Source organism: Lepidothrix coronata, unplaced genomic scaffold, assembly GCF_001604755.1.
Source record: "Lepidothrix coronata isolate B3197 unplaced genomic scaffold, Lepidothrix_coronata-1.0 Scaffold129, whole genome shotgun sequence".
NCBI classification, from domain to species: Eukaryota; Metazoa; Chordata; class Aves; order Passeriformes; family Pipridae; genus Lepidothrix; species Lepidothrix coronata.
Window position 1 is genome coordinate 2,704,919 of NW_016690309.1, and position 21,024 is coordinate 2,725,942.

General features: G+C 39.7%; 2 protein-coding genes across 9 annotated transcripts in view; one reads left to right on the plus strand and one right to left on the minus strand.

Moving 5' to 3' along the window:
* Positions 1–755, plus strand: part of LRMP (lymphoid restricted membrane protein) — a 20,026-nt gene extending 19,271 nt beyond the window's left edge. For all 6 annotated transcript variants that reach the window (XM_017826675.1, XM_017826677.1, XM_017826676.1 and 3 more), the window contains one exon: positions 71–755. In XM_017826675.1, the coding sequence (XP_017682164.1) occupies positions 71–314 (244 nt within the window). In that variant the 3' untranslated portion in view covers positions 315–755. The remainder of the gene's footprint in view (positions 1–70) is intronic.
* On the minus strand, positions 692–20,862 carry CASC1 (cancer susceptibility candidate 1). 3 transcript variants are annotated; one of them, XM_017826672.1, is made up of 16 exons: positions 20,743–20,862; positions 19,752–19,772; positions 17,711–17,765; positions 16,612–16,691; positions 15,371–15,472; positions 13,141–13,278; positions 11,763–11,909; positions 10,557–10,660; positions 9,183–9,462; positions 7,109–7,214; positions 4,584–4,750; positions 3,686–3,830; positions 2,702–2,916; positions 1,900–2,067; positions 1,572–1,685; positions 692–1,039 (listed from the first exon to the last, which is right to left on the minus strand). In XM_017826672.1, the coding sequence occupies exons 1-16, from the start codon at positions 20,743–20,745 to the stop codon at positions 764–766; spliced, it is 2,121 nt and encodes a 706-aa protein (XP_017682161.1). In that variant the 5' UTR covers positions 20,746–20,862; the 3' UTR covers positions 692–763. The 3 variants fall into 3 exon arrangements, with proteins under 3 accessions (XP_017682161.1, XP_017682163.1, XP_017682162.1); XM_017826674.1 differs by lacking the exons at positions 17,711–17,765; positions 19,752–19,772; positions 20,743–20,862 and having other exon boundaries at positions 16,559–16,670; XM_017826673.1 differs by lacking the exons at positions 16,612–16,691; positions 17,711–17,765; positions 19,752–19,772; positions 20,743–20,862 and adding an exon at positions 16,461–16,550.
* Positions 20,863–21,024: the final 162 nt, after the last annotated feature.

Sequence of the window (21,024 nt, forward strand, 5' to 3'; positions counted from 1 at the left end):
TTTTTGAGGTGAGGTGGGAAGAGCTTCCAAGTTGTGAAGGAAAACTGCTCTGCCTTATTCTCCTGCACAGGTACAACTTGATGTCATTGTGGGTGTCTGACTTCAAGGCTTCCTTTTCCAATGCCAACAAAACCCTCTGGGTCTCTGTCTCCATCCTGGTGCTCCTGGCTGCCCTCATGAGCTTCCTCACGGGGCTGTCCCTTCACAGACCCGCAGATGCAGCACCTGTAGGAACTGGGGACTCCTGGACATCACTACAGCAGCTGCTGTGGCCCTACATAAGACTGCGACACAATGGGCCCCCCCCAGTATAACCAAGGTTCTGACTTCTGTAGTTGTACTTCAAGTACTTTCTAAGAAGCTGAGATAGTTTATTTAAGGTTATGTGTTTGGATTTGTTTTGTTGGGTTGTGGGTATTTTTGGGGAGATTTTTTTTTCTTTCTCTAAAGCATGACTTGAAATGAAAGTGTGTATATATATATTTTTTTTTCCCTCTATTCTGACAAAAGTCATCTTTACAAGTAGCTGAAAGGGTCTCTGTTCAAGCAAAGTAAGTTCATTATTCTCTTGTGGCTAGGACCACTTAGTCGTTTTTATTGTTAGCTACTTTCAAATTATAAACCTGAACAGAACTAAGAAAAAATTGTTTGCATTTGAGTCACTGGAGCTGTTTCAATGAGTTGAATAGAACAGGGTTCTAGACTTGAACTGTAACTTTATTGAGAACTTTTGATAATAAAGTTTTGAAGGAAAACACAGTATTTAAGAGTATGTTAAAACCCTGGTAGTAAGGAGTAGCTGATACACAACATCCATAAACAGGCAGCTGGCTCCTTCCACTTTATCCATTGCTGCTTTGCTGGCAAAATCCTTAAGCAGATGGTAGAGTGTGGAGTGAAATTCAGAATCTTCTTCTATCTCTTCTGAAAAAGCTTCACTGGTTTCAGTGATTTTGAGCTTTTGTGCTTTCTGACCATTAAACATGTAAAGAGACCAGTTGTTGTCTTGGACAGAATCTGCTTCAAGATGCTCCCTTACCTATTGCAAGAAAAAATGCACTGTAAGAGAGCCTGTGCCACTGACAGAGGATAAATTCTGGTGTGAAGTTGTAAATTCTTGTGAGTATAATACAGAAACAACCCCTCTAAACCAATATTAATATTAGCTCTCTGTGCCCAAGAGCCTGTGTACCAGGTGCTGTATTAACACTGAAATCTTCCATCTAGTTTGCCTCTAAACTCCAAGGTTTGGGCACTCCAGCTGCTGTTCCTGACTCCTAGCCTAGCTAGGTGCAACAGGCATAATTTATTTTAGTTTTTATTCCTGACACCAAATACTAGGCTAAATATTTTTGTGTCACATGCATTTGACTTAAAGGGGAGAGCTGCTGAATGTTGATGTTTCAACATCATGGTGTGTTCTCTATCTGCAGCCACAACTGGGAGTATCTGCCTGTCTGGGAGAAGCTTTAACCACGTTTTAATTTACAGGTGGAAACAAATCAGTGCTTAAGTCGCTTATTCCTCCCTTTGCAGCAGGGAGTAAATGAAATTAAACTAAATCCACAAACCTTGAACACTACGTGCTCTGGACCTGCTGCTCCATTCCACCTGCTTGATGCAAAAGCAAATGCAGGTGCAACCAGAGCCATCTGTTGACAGGCCTTAACTTCTGCCAGGGCAGCCTGGAATGCAAAAATACAAGGTGTTTTGTTTTTTATCTCTGGGAAAGGCACTGACTGTGTTATACAAATGTAAGGAAAAGCTTGCTTTAACCAACCAGAACCCACTGGCTCAGCTGGCAGCACACATGTATATTCTGGACTGCAGGTCTTCATGCAAGAAGGGTGAAAAGCAAGTGAAAAATGGGTGGAAAAAACCATTCACTCCTGTACTCACCTTCCTGGTCACAGGGACATAGTTGTGAGAATACTCTCCTGGGAAAATGTTCACACCAGCTCTTTTCAAAGCTGCTCTGAGGGCAAGTGGACTCATCCATTTTCCTGTGATGTGGGAAAGCACATCCTTCTCCTCCACCACTACTGAAGACAACATACACTGATTACCCTGTTGTACAAAGCAGTGAAAACAACTTAGTGGGCATGGACGTCATTCACTGCTTTAGGCAGCAAACAGTAACATCTTTGCTATTCTGGGAGTTACATACATTATCTGCTACTCTGGGCTTGGAATTTCATTTACATGTCCTGAAGAAAGCCACTTCTCTGTAGGAATTCAGAAAATACACAGGTGTGCTTTTTTCAAATAATGATTTATATATTAATGAACAGATGGACAATCACGTGTGACTTGAACCTTTAGAAGGAGCAAGTAGCATTAATAGTAGGCTGTTTTGAAATGCTTTTCTTTCTCTTGATATAGCTGGGAGAAAAAAGGAGTAGTTTTCAAGTCTCTAGCTGCTGAAAGTCTTGATTACAGCAAGGCACAATCCATATCAAAGCATTTACTAGAACTTTGCAGAGCAATCATACATATTTTCCTTCTGACCAGCTCACAGAAAATAACTGGGACAGTGCTTGGAAAGGAAGAGATCCTCCCTCATTTTCACTGGCACAGAGAGATTCAAACTGGTCTTGTGGAAACATCTAAAATTCTTAGTGATGGACACTATAATACTTATGGTTTGTTTTTTTTTTTTTTTAAACTACCACTGTTTGATTAAAAAAATTACTTACATTACCTTAATTTGTATCTGAATTGTTGCCAAGTCTGTAGTAACTATAAGGAGTGCTTCATCCACCCCAGTAGGTTGCAATTCCCATGCTTTATATGGCATGTTGAGATGAGCATCCTGGAGAAGTGCTACTGTATAAAAGCCACCCATCACAAAGGTGATGCTCTTTTCTTGTGCTTCATACTTTATGTTGCTGATGCCATCAGTTCTCCACTGTTGGGCTGTACAAAAAGGATGTAAAAATACAAAGATGGACATGGAAAGCTTCTGCTAGTGATATGTGCTGGGGAAGAATTGGTTAGGATACCCCAGGTTAACTACTATTCACTCACAGTTAAAATACCAGCCACAAAATAAAGATAATTAATTTAAGGCAAAAACTCCCCTTATTTTAATTGTCTTTAAGTACAAGATTGGGCTAATTTTGACAGGAAAGCTTCTCAGTTTCAAAAGAAAAGAAAATATAACACTAACTGTCATTTCTTACCTTTTAAACAGCAGCCCAAAAGATCATTTTTAAGAGTAACTTTAAACATCTAAATGCTTTAATAGGTTCTACTCTCTTTCATCAGTGCAAAGCAAAGGTACATTGTATCTATTGAATAACTAGAATATCACAGTTGGTTTTTAACATATAAATTTCATATTGTAACAATATTAACATATGTAGTTAGGAGCTAGTTTGGCTCAATGTGGACTTTACCTCAGCAAAACTTGTACTGCTGCCCATTAAATGCTGTGTATTTTTTTTCCATTTATATTAAAAAGCTACAGTAAAAAGCCTCAACAAAGCAATCCATCCTTAGATATGGTGCAGAAGCAAAACAGAATAAAAAAACAACTCAAAACAAATAAATTAACATTGAAGTCCCCAAATCAATTAACACCAAAGTCCCCAAGCTATTTCTGGGCTCTGAATTGACAATAGTAAAACTCAGGTATAAATTTCATTATTCAAACTTAAAACAAATCTATGCTCTAAGTTCCTACCTTCAGGATCCCATCGGGCTACCACAGGACTGTCAAAATACACCACACTGTCAGGCAGCCCGAGGGTTATCTGTATTATTGATTCTGTGGCATCTTCAGCCTCTTCTGGGGAATATGGATACACCTCCAATCCAACATCAACTAACTTTGGCAAGATGGGAAAAGGACACATAACATTTTTATTAGAAAATGCAGCAGCCTAGGGTTTTTTTTTCCCTTAAGTCCCTTAAGGCAGTGCCACACAGTGGGCACAGTCCTTTTTTAACAGATCCACAGTGTAAAAAACCCAAGAGCGCCTGAGAGACAAAAGCAGGTCTGATTCTGCTCTGTCCACACGGTGCCCAAGGGAAGGAGAGGTCCCATGTGTGTGTGGCTGGGAATGAGGAGCCCGGACTCTTGATCTACCCCGTCCTGCTTCCTTAGTTTGAGTGGGAATTTTGCTTATTAAAGGTTTTCAGCTTCACAGACAAATCTCTGATGTTAGTAGCACTGCACCAGGCTCCAGCAGTGGGAAACTAGAGCACAGTTACTACAACTCCCAACTATCTTGCAGAGCCTGGCAGTGAAAATGTAGTGACTTTGTTACCAGCCTGCTTTCACATAGGAAAAACTACAGACTTCTGTTTGCTTTTACTGTGGCCAAGGGCGTTTTCCTGCACGTGGATCTGTGCTGACCATGCAGATGAGCCACTGACTGAGCACACAGTGACCACACAGGTGCCCTCAGCTGCTCCAAAAGTTGGCCAAGTGTAACTGGAAAATTATTTGATAAACTTGGTCCTTTAATTTTCTGTGGGAAAAATCGCGGACGTGTAGAGTGGGGACACACCTGAGGAGCAGCTTTCCAGGGATGACAGGGAAGAGGCCTGCAAAGGGTGTAATCCCCTCCCTCACTCACCTCCACCATGGTCCAGTCATTGACTTCCATGACCTGAGGCGGGAGCTGCAGGGCATCGATGTGGAACACACCACCCACTGGCATGAACCGCTGCAAATCAACAAAGTTTGCAGCTGCTGCTGCCTCTTCTTTGTCTCTTGTCTCTTCCTGCGCCAGTGGATCCCCTTCTAAAAAAAATAACCAAACCACATGGTGCTCAAACGGAGAGACTGAACTTTCCCACCTCTGTTTATTTTTCACTTGGAGTGCTTCACACTCGGCAGCGTTTCAGCCCCACCTGCTGGTGTTCCACAGAGCTTTCAACAAATAAATGAAATGGGGGGGGGGGAGAAGAGAGCTGGGCAGTGAAAAGCTCTTCTTGTCTTGGAACTGAGCTTTTTAACAGATTACTCTCTGCTCTGAATCTGCAGCCAGTTCAAAATGGTTTACGTAGGTATAAGGATTTTACTGACAAAACAAGTCTCATCATTAACCACAGAAGAATTTCCCAGTAGATTCTGGACAGGTTTAGTAAGACTGTATTGATATAAAAAGAAATTAGGTAAAAAAAAATTCACCTTTACTGTGATTTTTTTGAGTGACCTTAAAACACTCGTTTCACGACAAATACATAAAAACAATTAAAAATAAAGCCCCAAAAGGTCACGTGCTGAAGGCAAAAGACATGATAATTATGAACAGCAAGAGAGACTTACCATGAAACACAATTTTCAGATAGCAAAGATAATTCATATTTTTCTATGCATAATTACCTATATATTACATACATGTTTGAATTGAAGGTTTAATTAATTGCAAAATGTTATTAAAAGGTATCAGTGCCGTGGACAAAAATGGCTCAAAATATTTTCTTTAAAAAAAAACAAAAACAAACAAACCCACATAAAACATCACATGGGATGCTACAGGAGGAGAGACAAGTTACTGTTGACAAGGATCAGGAAAAAAAGTGTTCAACACTAAAAACAGCTACTGTAAGTGTTATGAAATTTGCCTTGAGAGAGTGAGATCATATAAAAAAAATGACAACTATCTATATAAATGGTCTTCAAACTTAAAAAAAAAAAAAGTGAAAACAGTGGTTTTATGTCAGATTTAGTTGCATTATGCAGAGGTTTTATTCTACTGTATTCACACACCACCATAATGTCCTTTTGCAGTTATTCTGAGCAAAAAATTCACTGTCATGGTTTGAGGTAAAACACCATTTCACTACCAGCCACAGTGGCAGTTTGCACTTGAACTTGCTTTTTAAAGATAACAATACAAAAATATTAAGTGTCTTCTAAACAAAACTATTCATTGTGCCAAGTTTAATTTAACTTCCTAAGAATGGTATAATAAGGTTAAACCCAGAGAACTGCAGGAGTTCTCCCTCTTTCCCCTGTTTTTGCATTCCTGGTTTTTAACTCTTTGTTTACGTGGCTCCCTGTTTTCACTGAGTTTGTGATAATTGAGTATCCTTTCAACTCTATTCTGAAAAGCAGGGGTTTTCAAAGCCTTATGGAAACAACATAGCAAATTCCTCCAAATGAAGCCTAAATCCTTTATATTCTCTGGAAAACCTTGCTTGAGTGGTCTTCAGGGTCTAGTCTGACAATTGGTTCCTTGGACTGTGCTCAGCAGAAAATGTTGTGGTGTGGGGTTTGGTTTCTTTAAACAAGGAAAAGGCTGTAAAGTTGAGTTAAATTATACTAATAGTTTGCAGTTGTTTTATTTCAGTCAGTACTACAAGAAAACTCACTTATTAAACCAAACGATGACACCACAACCCTGAAGACATTTGTAACTTATGTGGGACAGATAAACTGTTTTATGGCCTAGAATTAGGCCCTGTTTTAAGAAAGTGTATCAGCATGAATCCTGCTTTAAGCACACACTTAAGTAACACTCAGTAACACTCCACACCACTCAAATGCCTACCATTATATGCATTTGAATCATTTTTTTTCTGAGAAAGTCAATCTCACCAGACAGCCTAGTAGATTAATACAGATTGTATGTCTCACCCATAAACATATGTGTATATATATATAATAATAGATATATCTACATAAACTTAATAAACATGTACATGAACATAAATATAAATAACAAATAAATGAAAATAAGTGTGGGGAGAAACTCCATTTTCCTACCTGTCCTGTTATCTCTCTGCATTTAACAATCATTAATAGAAATGTCAACAGACCTCAGGTGTTATCAAAACATCAATATATTTATAAGCTTTGCTCCATTCACACAGAGATCTATATTGCAATGTTTCCATGTATCACAGAATGGCCTGGGTTGTAAGGGACCTTACAGATCATCCAGTTCCACCCCCTGGGCAGGGATACCTTCCACTAAACCAGGTTGCTCAGAGCCCCATCCAGTCTGGCCTTGAACACTTCCAGGGATGGGAAATCCCTGGGAAACCTGTGCCAGTGTCTCACCTCTGTCAACAGTAAACAATTTCTTCCTAATATATAAAATACTTAGCATAAGTACTTCTGTGATGCTGCACATAAAACAACATCAAATACCTTGTGATGATCTGTCCAAGATTTCTGATTTCTTCTCAGTTTCCTCCTCTGTCTCATTTACATCCTCCATGTTATTGCTGGTTTCTTTCAATGAGACAACACTCTTCTGTATAAAAGGAAAAAGACATTTTTCCGTCAGTCAGAAACAGACACAATAAAGAAGAGGATATCACCTCCTTCAAGGAGGCCCAAGGATACAGGGGACAGTCCCACTCCTCCAGCAAGATCTGCACCAATCCTGCTTCAGGGTCAAGATTTTAGGAGAAATTATTTCTACCTAGCTAGCAATAATAGTTTTGATTAAAGGTGCTCTCTGATTTGGAACTGGATGTATAAATAGAGATAAAGTAATTACTTCGTTTCCACAGCAAATTCCCTCTTGAGCTCCTCAAGTACCATACAAGCACTTGACACCTTTTTAGCAGTGTGTGGCACTCCAAAATTATGTTTATGCTGACTGTAGAGCTACCAGGGTGGCACAAAGAGAATGTAAGCCAAGGCTGAATCCAAAGCCCTCCTGAAACACTGCCAGAACCCCCACCTGCAGTTTTAGCCCATGATATTTATTCACTTTCTCACACTGTGTGTTTATGAACAGGAATGTGGGGGAACTCAAGGCAGAGCCAGACAGGAGGATGCTGAGACACATTACCCTGGATTTCCAGCCAAATTTCCAACCCAGATACGGATTCATCCCTATCATAGAGGACTCCTCTGGAAGCAAAGCAATAGGAATATGGCAATTCAGGGTATGAGCCACTCATCTGGAAGCACAGGCACCTCCTGAGCCCTGTGTGTGTGTCTGCCAGCAAGTGGGAAGAACACACATCCCCTCAACAAGGACAGAAGGTGAGAGAAGTGGAGCCTTCAAAAGGAAAAGGAAAATTCACAAAACTGGATTGAGAGAAAGACTTGGGAAAGAAAAAGAGAAGAAATAAAAAGAAGGAGGTTAAAGAAAGGCTGAGATATGTGGGTGAAAACTGTCAAAAGATTTGTCCTATTAAAAAAAAAGAAGAAAAAAGGAACCAAGAATAGCAGGATTTCAAGCACTGATTCACTGCAAAGGTGCTGGGGACTGAAAAGGAGAAAAACCAAGATCATGAACAGGGGGTTGATCCTTGTACGGGCCATTCACTTAAGAGTTGGACTTGGTGATCCTTGTGGGTTCCTTCCAACTCAGAATATTCTGTGAAATCTGTAAAATTGCTCTAAACAGACTAAGAAGGCATAAAATCTCATGTTTTACAGTTATTTCTGCAGAAATTTAAGACAGAGAACACAAGTCATTTATCTGCAGGCCGTAGATGATGCCCAAAGTGAAAAATCCAAACCCAGGAGGAAGAATACAAACCCAAGCAGCCTAAAGCCATCATACCTAAAGCCAACATATTCCATGGAAGAATGCCAAGGAAGAGAACAGGCAGCCAGAAATAGTATTTAAAAAGCCCTCTAACAGCAAAGGGTCAGCTAAGTACTTGCACAGTCAGCATCAACTCTGAATCCTATTGTGCCCCCTGCAAATTTTCCTAAAATTGGATCTCTGCAGGGATTTTATCTCAGAAGCAGAATCCATTCATCTGTACATATGTGAGTGAGTTACAGAAATATCCAGAGAAGTGGCCACGGCACCAAGCCTGACAAAGTTCAAGAAGCTTTTGGATGACCCCCTCAGGCACAGGGTGTGACTCTGGGGGATGGTCCTGTGCAGAGCTGAGGGCTGGGCTCGATGATCCCTATGGGTCCCTTCCAACTCAGCATATTCTGTGATTGTGTGATCCTACAACAGCACCTGATGTTCCCTATGGCTTGATCCTACTCTTAAAACCACCAACAAAATGCCAACTCATCTTTGCTGACTGCACCAAACCTCCCTTTCTACCTTCTGTCCAACAGCCTTTGGTCATCCATCTTTCCATTCCCTTGAGAAGATCTGAGAGCACTAATACAAGTTGCCTTTTTCTATAAAACATTTAAGAATTTGGCTCTCATGCCCAGGACACAGTAAAAAGCTGTGACTGTGCCTCAAGTTAACAAGAGCCATGTACAATATCCCCTGCTGAGTGTTTTTACCCACCTTTCTCCCAGCAGGACACGTTTCTTCTTCAGCAGGCACGCTGGGTTCTTCTCTGGCTTTCTTTTCCTCTTCTCCTGGTTCTTCTGCTTTGTGTTTTGGATGCTCAGCTAACTCTTTGCTCTCTAAGGCTTCCAGGTCTGGCAGACCTTGACACTGCAGCCAGAGCGGAGACACGTGGTCGTAACGAGTGTGCAAAATGCGAACGGCAGCGCTGTTCAGAACCAGGGACTTGGGAACATCAAAGCCGTGCTGTGCATCACTGAACACATGAGTTTTGGACCTGGGAACAAGAATTAAAAAAACCCAAACAAAAAAAAAACCAAAAAAACAAAACAAAACCAACAGTCCCTAGTAAGATTGGCAGCATTTATTTTTGTATTTCTTCAGAGATGCTCAAATCTCTTTTGAGATTTGTTGCGCTGCCTAAGAAACAGAGGGGGATGTCACGATACTTGTTCTGACAGCTGTCTGTAAGACCCTCCCAGCCAAGCCATCACTGCACTGAGGGGATCAAGAGCTGCCAAAATAACGTCTTGACAGGATGACAATGAGGCACAATCAGATGGCAGCTCTTCTATACAGTACATTCCCGGTAAAACTAATTTAATGGGCAAATCCTACATAGGTGAAGCCACCAGCTGTGTTACATCAGCCTCAGCACCTTTCAAAATAATCCAAATAATACTTATTTATGGATAAGATCAGCTGGTCACAAGTTCTAAGAATCTTCTGGTAAAGCAACATGTAGTTTTTAATTACTGGTTGAATATTTGAAGTGCACCTCTGTGCTGAACAAAAGGCTTTAACGCCACCCCAAATGGGCTCTTCCTGAAGGTCAGTCTGACACTGCCCAGCACTCAGCCTTCTAGGTGCTTACAGCAACAGGTCCTGAGTCAAGGTAAAGTCCTTTTAGTAACTTATTTCTCATATTTGTGAAGTGGAAATAGGCAGTCTGCTCAAAAATCTCGTTTTGAAAAGTACACCAGTTAAATGGCAATCTAATAAAAAATCAAATCTTAGCTTCAGAACCCACTCTGGAGCATCCCAGGCTCCAGAATCTTTTATCTAACAGAGAACTGAGCACAAAGCACCTTTCACTGCTTTGCAAGCCACTGTAACAGCTTAGAAAAATACTTAATGCATCAGCAAGGAACTTCACTTCCAGAGGAATTTCAATTCTCTGCATGAGTTTTATTGTTTTTCTTCAAAATTTGTTCTGGCAGTAACTAGTTCTACAGCAGCATTTTAAGAAACAAATTTATATACATATATATATATATAAAAAAGATTATGAGAAATTGGTTCTTGGTGTTTACTCAACTTGGGTAGACAAGGCCAGTCTCATTTCAAATTAAGAATTTAAGGGTGCTGTACCTTACTTTCTTCCTTAGATTGACCCAAATACAGAAAGTAACATTTTTATCCTTTATGACTGCCTGCATATTTCCAGTTTCAGAATCTTCATACATACTAGCTGTCTACAAAGAAAAAAGCCAATTAAATAATATTTTCTTCATATTTATATCACTTGATATTTATATTACATTTACACTTGAATAAATAAAAAACCCAAAACATGTAAGAATGAAAATACACCAGACCAAGTCCAGCTGTGCTGTATTTATACTAAACCACAACAGTTATAAACTCAAATTTCTTCGTTAAAATTTGAACTGTGTTCTTTTTCTTCCTCTGACTTCATAAATACTGTCAGCCAAATACGAGTTCTTACATTATTACCCTCAATGGCACTGCCTATCTCCCTTAATCATGTGCCCTCAAAAATACTCTTCAGGGCAAGTAATAAAAAAACCTCCCAAAAAATACTTTCTAAGCAACAATGGACTCCTATCAGAGTCATTGCACAGATTATTTTACCATTTAATCAATATAAAAACCTGTGAAATAATTACATTAGGAGTTTAATCCTAAACTCAGTAAAGGCAATCAAGAATTTAACATTTCTTAATTTGAAGAGGGCTTTGGCTATGAACATACAACTGGTTCACTATTTCCTTTACTCTTTCTCCTGTTTTTTGTTTCCTCTAGCAATATTCTTTTGCTAAACATGCTTATATATATATATATGATTAATATACTTGAAACAGCAAGATCACTACCTATACATGCAACCCCAAAAACTGATTCCCGAGCACATTTTCATTTTCTTGTTTAAATAATCTTCACTCTTCCCAAGATCTTAGTCTAAAAAAATATTTTAGTCACATGAACTTGTGTTAAAAAATGTGCACGAGGTAACCTTATGACCTGCTTTTCACATCTGCAAATTTTTTTTGTAGAGTCAATGAGTTTTAATTTAAATCAGTGAGGCAAAGCAGGAAATAAATTTCATACAGCAACCTCCTTGTTTTCCACACCTCCAAATCTCACCATAATTTAATCTTTAGTGACTTAATGATGAGAATTTCACCTATAAAGTTCAGATTTTCAGGAGTTTTAAAGAATGCCAAGCCTGGTGTGTGCTACACACACGATTTGGAAAGTCAAATGCTAAATTTGGAAAGTCACAGACTTTGGCACTCCCCATATCACAACTTCAAGACAGTAAATCTTACTCACTTTCAGCAGATGCTGTGTAGCTTCATTGTACTTCTGATGAAGCAGATCCTGCAATTCCAGAATAGATTCCTGGTACTGGACTGCTTCTTTTGCTGTCATCTCATTTGGTGGTGTGTCCATTAAAAGAAGTTGCAACTTCTCAATTAACTAGAAGACATTACGTGTGGGAAAAGGATCTCTGTTTTGACACCACCCTTAAGGTACTGTGTTTGTTCTGTCATAAAAAATGAGGCAAATTTGCTTCCTTTACACCTAAAAAAAATCTTAGTCACGGTCTTTTTCTATTGTATCTCCAGAAATTGTGCTAAGACAGCATTTTTCAGATAGACAATCAAAGTGCTGGAAACTCCAGGCTCAAGTGTGTCTGCCTTCACTCCTCTGATCCAGCTCCTTCATTCCTTAACTTGTGGGCTGTGAAATCTTAGCTTACAAGCACAGATCATTTATTGACCTGGACTGATCATATGATGAAGCCTTTTGATCCAAAATTAGTTTATTTTTGCAACCACTATTTTTCTGTAGCAATAATCTCAACCACGAAACCCCAAATAAATAAATAAGCAGAAGGACACACAGAAATTACATTTTAATGTAATTATTATCAGAAAAATCCTTGCCAGGAGGAATTATCAGTTGAAATTCTTGGAAAGGACTAGCACAGACAAAGGCAGGATGTGGAAGGTGCAAATTGTAGCACCTAACAGGAATTGCTAGATAGGAAGCATAGCTCAGAACCAAAACAGTCCAATAAAACCTATATTACACATGGAACTTTCAGCCCTAATTTCTGGAAGACCCCATTTAACTTCCTGAAGAAGTTAGCATATAAAGTTATATAGTTATATATATAGTCATACTATAAAGTAGCATAAATGAAAATAAAATCCTAAAATTCTAAATTGAAATGAAAATAAACCCCTACATTTACAGAGCAGGCCCCAATTGCTTAAAATTGCTTCACAAGCCATCAACTGTTGGCAACTCCTGTTGGTAAACATCAGTTTTGGGAAATCCTGCTCTTATGTGATATTTTACTGGCTCAACTGTTACACAATGAGGCTGTTGTCCACTAAAGCATTTATTTATAACAGGAGCTTATATGCTCTGGGCTCAAGGTTGTTTAAAATGGAAAGGAAGAGGGATGTTGGGATGCTAGAGCTCCGTGTAGAAACACTGCACTCAAATCCCTGAAATGCACATTTAAAGTCAATAAATGACTTCCTGAGGGTGAAAAAAAAGTCTGTAATGAAAAAAAAATATAAAAAAGGAAGGGAAACTTCAAGGTTTTGAAGGTTACAGCCACCAAAAAAAAAAAAAAAAGAGAGACAACAGTTAGAGGGAGGAGGCTGAAACCAAAATACACCGTTTTAACACTTACATTTAGCACCTGTTCCCCCTTCTCCATCACAAGCTGAACATCCTCATCTTGATCTTCACGCCACAAGCTCATGAAAGTGTTGATTTGCTGTGGTACAGTTGGGTCAGGAATTCCATCACAGCTGAGGTAATGCTCCCACTACAAAAAACAAGGAAAAGAGGATGCAGGCATGAGGTGCAAGTGACTATTGATATCACAGGAAAAAAGGGGGGGCCTGAAAGACAATTATAGTGACACACACCTAAATGCAACTAAATGGGATTCTAACACCACTTGGCTTATCCCTATGCCAGCAAAAAAATGGTTTACTTTGATATTAATGTGTTAAGATACTTCTGCCCACCCAACACCTGCTGTTTATACTTGTTTATCAGTGGTTTCTGTCCTGACGGGTAGAGTTTGTCTACAAAAGCAATTAATTCAGCACCTGCCACAAATGAGGGGCTGAAAGAATAAATGGCTGAGAACATAAACAAGGAACCAGTGCAGGGGGAAGAGGCAGATGGTTCTCAGGCCAGGTCATGCCTACAGAACTGAAAATTCCTATACTGGCAATAAAGCTGCCTCTACTCCAACATATTTATTCCTCCTTTCTCTGCCTCTAAAGGAGTTTCCCTCCCCCTTACCAGCCCCAACTGAACTGTTACAGAAACCTCTGGGGGGAATGTGAAATCCTAGATTAGGGTTGGGGGGTTTTTTAATAATTTTATTTTCAAATCAATTATTGTTCATTCATATAAGTGGTGGAAAGAAAAAAATAGTGACAGACTAAACCCACTTAATGCTAAACATAAGCCTAACATGGGCTCATAGGATCAATTTATCACCTGTAATGTAATTTTTTTCATCCATATAATAGGCTATTAAGGAAACATTGCCTCACTGTTTGCTGTGAAGATTAATAATACTGTTACAGAAGATTGCATTACAAAGTAAAATGGATCTTTTAAAGCAAAAACACTTGTATAATTGCACTCCCAAGCACTTCCACAAGCATTTCCACTGACTTCTAAGAAAGCAATAGTAGGTGAGTATTGAGTGCCCTGGAAACTCCTGTATTAAAGACTGATCAGTCTTCAGTAATTAAAATATCTGATTTCTTTTTTTTTTTTTTTACATCTTTGCACTTAAAAGAGAGCTTCAGTTTCATCATCACATCCTTAAAAATAACAGCACTCGTTCTTTGAGAAAAAGGATAAATATTGTGATAAATTGTACATATATCTGTTAATCTGAACTGAAATGGTACAGAAATTGATGTGGAAACTCAGCATTTGATATTATATATTTCTTTTGCCATAAATATTGTTAACAACAGACTAATACAAACCCCGGTATTTCCCATAACCTACCAGTATTTTATTAGAAGATTTATTTTAAAAACAATAGTTCCATTTTGCCCTTACTTTAGAAAACAGAAAAGTCTTATGTTTGTCCTTCCAAGAAACACTTTCAGAAACATCCACAAACAACAACTGGCAACGATCACAAGCTGTAACAGGGAAATGCCAATTGCATTTAAAGAAAAATGGTTATTGAATATAAAGAAAAATGAAGAAGTGGTAAAGCTGTCAAAGTGGCTGCTTTAAGATACTGTGGCATGTCTAACCTTAAAATTTCCAAAACCCAACTGAGCACCTTGATAAAAACCTCAGAGTTTGCCCTGCTTCGTGCAGGAGGATGAGCTACATGAATTTCAGCAGTGCTCTCTAACATGATTTATCCTATGATTCTAAATTTGTTCTGCAGAGGCTTTAAGAGGATTAAGTGATAAACAGGACAAAGAGAAAATCCTTCTGTCCACAAGTCTATTTAACCTTACCCGGAGCCAAACGGATCAAATTTCACGTTATTGTTACTGAGTGATGTGTCTGCAAGATGGATTCACACAAGAGAAATGTTCTACTACAGTATTTCTCCACCTTACTATTTAAAATTTAACTTTACAGGTACGTAACACCATCGTGTGACAACTCAACCACCCCCCTACACTGCAGACATTCACTCTCAGCTGCATTTTCACGTTTCCAGCTCTGAAGGTTTGGCCAATCTCTCTCCAAATGATGACCTGTGATACCCAGGAACCACTGAAGCAAATGTTATCAATTGTCTCAAAATCTATTAAAAAAAATTTAAGCCCTGGTAGAGCTTTTTTGGGGAAATGTTTAAAAGCAGAATGAATTAAAGAAATAGGAAAGGAAGAACAAGGGATTTTGGCAAGAGAGGTTACCTTTTCATGTTCTCTATATTCCATTTTCCACTGCTGTGCAGACAGAAACTTCTGTTCCAGTGAATTAAGTTCTGCTAGTTCAGACTCCTTTTGTTCTTGGTACTGTTAAAATATATATATATATATAAAGTTAAATATTTGGCTTAGGTCTTACAATTATTTTACATAAAACAAACAAATATTTGAATGATATATTATTTAAACAAATCCAAATGCAGGTAACTTGCTTTTTTTAATGAAACATTCCATTGAGAAGACTCTGGTAGTTTGCAATATGTTACTGTCATCACATTAGTTGCTGAGCTGAGCCACATGATAAATATAATGTGTCATATGATTGTTAACCTCTCTCTTGAACAGTTTCCATATCATCATCCTAATGAGAGCTGCTAAAAAAATGTAAGCATGTGTTGGAAAAATGTGTGTAAGATTATTTTTTTTCCTTATAATTTCTATTATTTTAAGTTCTTCTTCCTAGAGGAAGAACATAATCTGTAAAGTACAAAAGGCATAGGCAAGAATGACTTTTTCTTAAAAAAAAAGAAAGACATATTTATTGTAAATCTCTTTTTTCTTTGAAAACAGAAAAAATACTTAGATTTTACCAATCAGTTTTTGTTCTGAATTCCAGTCTTGTCAGAATAATAAATATATGTAGTCTAATATGCACACATATATGTATATACACACAAATCACTGTATCTGCCCCAACATGTAACCAATTAAGGAATTTATACCAATATTTTCTTGCCACAGCTGTACCAAATATAACTATGGGGAACACAAAAAATACATTCAATTGAAAGCACACTGGAACGGGGGGAAAAAAGGGGCATTTATTCAAACTGGAATATCACATATCACAAAAATTCATGTATTTAAATGCATCAAAACCAGGCAAGACTATCTCATTTATTTTTCTAAATCAAAGCAACACTAAGTCAAACATTTGCTTAGTGGGGAAAAAAAAAAAATCAGCATCATTTTCTTTGACTTTACATGCATTATGTTTCATTACTGATCCAGCTCAGTACCACCTCAATTTGTGGGATCTTATCTCCCAGTGCCGTGGTTGGATTTTAGGACTTATGTTAATCCATGGAAGCCGGAAAATCTCCTCTATATTGTTCCCAACAGCAAGTACAGAAGGAAATTTAATTCCTATTCTCACACTGATGTTTTACAGACCTTGTCCCAAATCTAGAAATAGGAACAGCTTTTCTCAGTGAGTACAAACTAACTTTTGCCTCAAGCCTTGCCAGGCGCTCTCGTTCAAGTCTCTCCTTCTCAAGTCTTGCTGCTTCTTCTCGTTCAGCTTCATCTGAAGATTGGGGAATAGATCAAGAGCATAACTATATTTTGCTGAATAAAACCAGACAAGTGATTTTGTTATTAGCTGTAATGACAAAACAACCATGAAGTGAGCAGCAGGAACGTTTAGCATTGCACAGAAATCTTCTCCCACAAGTCAAATTAATTTGAATCATAGTACTAAAACACACTATCTATGGCACTACCCCACCAGCCTGTGATGATACAAGTGGAGACAAGACAAGGATCAACAAGCCCTCTTTTTCCCCCCTCAGAAACAGCAGCAGGAGTGCTCTCCTTCTGTTCCAGCTTCAATGGACCCAGGTTCTTGATCCAAAGTCTGTGGTGAAACTGAGTGGTTTAGTTCCAAGTTACTCTTCTCCTTTCCTACAACCACTGCTTTCCTACAACTTCAACCTTCTGGCTGTTTGTTCATTGAAATCCTCCTCATGATCAGCTATTCCTCATCCCAGCAAAGCTTCTCTTTGCTGCCATTAGGACTGGAAAGTTAGAGAGGATGTGAAAACTAAAATTGATTTCAACCTCTAAGCCTTCAGCCTAAACTGGAACATCAATCCAGAGGTTCCCAAACAGAGCCTTGAACATCCCACCTACTTGGAAATCATGTCAAGGGTCTAAGTGTTGCACTGAGGCGAGAGCAACAGCAGTTCCCAAACCTGCCTGAGCTGCTACTCCCACCCACAAAAGGCTACTAGTGATTAGTAATCACTTAGTAGCAGTCACAGCATGCCCAAGCTCCCACCAGGATGGATTAATGGCAAGTTAATTCTTCCCAAGTTCCTGACTGCAAGAGAAACAACTAGAGGAGGGAGTATTGCTCTGACAGGACACTGAGATGTGGCGTCAACCAACACAGAATTTGGCTCACACCAAAAAAGAGAGAGGACTCACCCATGTTTGTGAAACACAAATATCAATTGACATGTAGCTCAAGAAATTACTTTCTGTACATTTCTTTAAAATAAATGATTTGCCCATCACATTCCCTATAAATGAAGTGCACAGTACCTCCCTCATTCAGCTTCACTTCCTCTTCTTTCTTTTCAGCCTTTTTGCCACCAGGCTTAACGTTTGCAGTAAATTAGAAGAAAACAAATGTCAGTGTTATTTTAATATATTCTGAGAGGTGTACAACTCTATAAATTTGCCCTTCAAATGTGATCCCTGAATTAATATTTTAGACTCCCTGCACAGTGAATGAAACCCCCAGAATGGCAATAAAAATTCTGGATTCAATTTTATTCTCATTTTCATGATGCAATATATGCTCTTACAATTAATATATTATTCTATGCTAGACATTCCCAAACATTTCCACAAACAGGAGAACATTGTTTTTAATGTAGAAATTGAATAACAGGTAGACTGGCTAAGAAAGTAGATGTTATAACTTAAAATATTTTAGGAAATACTGGGAAATGTATTTTGGGGCAAGTCTGGCATTTAGAAGGATCTAATTCAAAAGACAAGTAGCAAGGGTTCTCTTTTCTGTTATAAAATCCTCACAGCAACTCCAGACAGCCCACAATTCAACCTCTGGCCTAATCCTAGAAAAACTGTATTTTAAATCCAGATTTCTCAGAAATTAGTGTATCAATTCTTTGAGGTCTGGGTATATAGTTTATAAAAATAAAAGACAAGGTAAGTAACATGCAAAATCTACTGTCATGTAACAGATGAACCAAAATAGAACACTGGGTTTTGTCCTGTAATTCACAGCATTCACAGATTTCTCACAGATGATACACATAAAAATGTGATAATTGGATCTAAACTGCAAAATTAATTCCCAGCCAACATTATTGTTTACGAGTGGGGCAAATAAGGCTATTTTTTTGTACACATGAGGAAACAAACCATGATATTCTGCATTGTTTCCTCTACATGCTGGAGCCTAAGAGTGACAGCAGCCTAAACCCAGGTTGAAAGGCAAGGTATTGATGAAAAAAAATACACCAAGGAAATACATCCTGATCCTTTTTCACGCACAAAGTGTGTTACATATACTGTTATTTCATACTTTGATTCTGATTTCAGATATAAATAACTACGTGGAAAGCTCTTCACTTTACACTACTTCGCGTGGCAGTAAATATATAGATAAGGGTGACTTTGAATACAGAGGTTATCATGAAGCTGGAACAAAAACAATGGCAACAATTTAGTGCCAACAACACACATATAACCACCAGAGTTTGAGGGCATCTTATCACATTTGTTACCAAAGTATTTCTTTGCAAAATTATCCTGAAATAGAATCAGTAACCCCCACAATTCTACCCATTAAGATTTCAGGGAAGAATCAGTTCTTTTTTTTTCACTTAAACAAACAAATAAATCTTTGATTACTTTCAGTGAAAAGGGAAAGTAAGTTTCAATTACTTGTAGTCACTTTTTACTCCATTTCTTTTCACATTCTTATGACTTAACATAGCACTGACACGACTGAGATGGGGAGGGGTGGGGGGTGGATAAATTCATTATTACTGAATTAAGAATAATCCATGGGATGAATTTATACAGTCCAGTTTCCCCTGAACTTCTGCCTGTTGTCCCTCCACCCACCATATTCTGTGTCCAGCCTGTGGGTCAAATCACAGAACCACAGAATCACTGAGGTTGGAAAGACCTGCAAGATCAGTGAGTCCCCCCTGTGCCCGATGCCCACCTTGTCCCCCAGCCCAGAGCACTGAGTGCCACAGCCAGTTGTTCCCTGGACACCTCCAGGGATGGGGACTCCACCACCTCCCTGGGCAGCCCCTTCCAAGGCCTGACCACCCTCTCTGTGAAGAAATTCCTCCTGATGTCCGATCTGAAGACCTTCCCTGGTGCAGCCTGAGGCCAATTCCTCTCATCCTGTCCCTTGTTCCCTGGGAGCAGAGCCTGACCCCCACCTGGCTACAACCTCCTGTCAGGGAATTGCAGAGAACAAGAAGGTCCCTCCTGAGCCTCCTTTTCTCCAGGCTGAGCCCCCCCAGCTCCCTCAGTTCTAGAACAGATTAAAAAAATAAATGCACCAATGAACTAGAGCATGTTTCTGCCTACCTACCTTGTTCTTCGATTTTGGACCCTAAAAGATCAGGGGGAAAAAAAAAGGTAAAGTGAACATCAGAGAACAGGGCATCAACTATAAACAAATAATTAGAAAATACAACTATTCTGTAAAATTAGGTGAGGTTAACTATTGAAAAACTGTAACGACAATAACTTCAATACTGCAGAAAATTAGCCACCAACACATGACTACAGACCGTCATAATTTATCAGGCTAAATTACACTTATGATTAAGGAAGTGTATTTACTTATTCCCACTGTTAAAAAACTAATGCACATGAAATATGTATTTTAGCGTAGGACATAGTTTAGTAAAATACTTTTCCAGTGTTTTCTGAATTCATCGACTGACACCGCGTGCTAATCCAAATAACACTAAATCACATCGTGCAATGTCACAAAACCACCACCGAGTTTTCTGCCATCAGCTGGGGAACTGCACCCGGAGAAACGTAATTAGGGGACTTCCCCAAAAAACTACAAGGAAACGAGAACAGATTCCAGAGAGCCGAACATCCAGCAGTAAATCCTTTCTCTACAACTTAACCCCTCCTGTGCAGCGCCCAAACACCGCCGCGTGAATTCGGGTAACTGCAGGGCGATTAATTACCCAGGCGGGAATACAAACGGGGAAGAAGGAGCAGGCAGGCTGCGCTTAGGGATGGAGTTTGTCACCATGGAGCGGCTGTGGCAACAAAGCCCGAGCTCCCTCCGTCCCTCCCGGCCGGGTTTCACACCGAGAATCCACGGCAACAAACCGCGGCACGGGACTGGGGACTGCAGAAAAAAACAAGCGGTATTTTTCAATCTTAAATCTTTTTTTTTTTCATATATATTCATATATATATTTTTCCATGTAGTTCAGATGATGAGCAACGCTTCGGTCCAGCGCTGACCCATCCCACCACCTAATCCTTCCTCATCCCCACCACCTGACCCTTCCCCACCGCACCCCCCTTCCCTTCCCTTCCCCTCCCCGCCGCACCATCCCTCGGTGCCCGCTCCCAGCCGGATCCCTCTCCCAGCCGGATCCCGCTCCCCGGCTGTCCCGCTCCCAGACGGATCCCGCTCCCCGGCTGTCCCGCTCCCCGGCTCTCCCCCGGCCGCTCCGCCCCCGGCTCATGCGCAGCCCGGGCGGCCCCGCCTGACGCGGCCTGGCGGCGGCTCCGGCCGGGAACGGCCCCGTCCGGGAGCGGCCCCGTCTGGGAGCGGGTGAGACCCTGGTCCGGCCTTCCCGGGGTCGGGGTGGGAACCGGGAGCGGGTGAG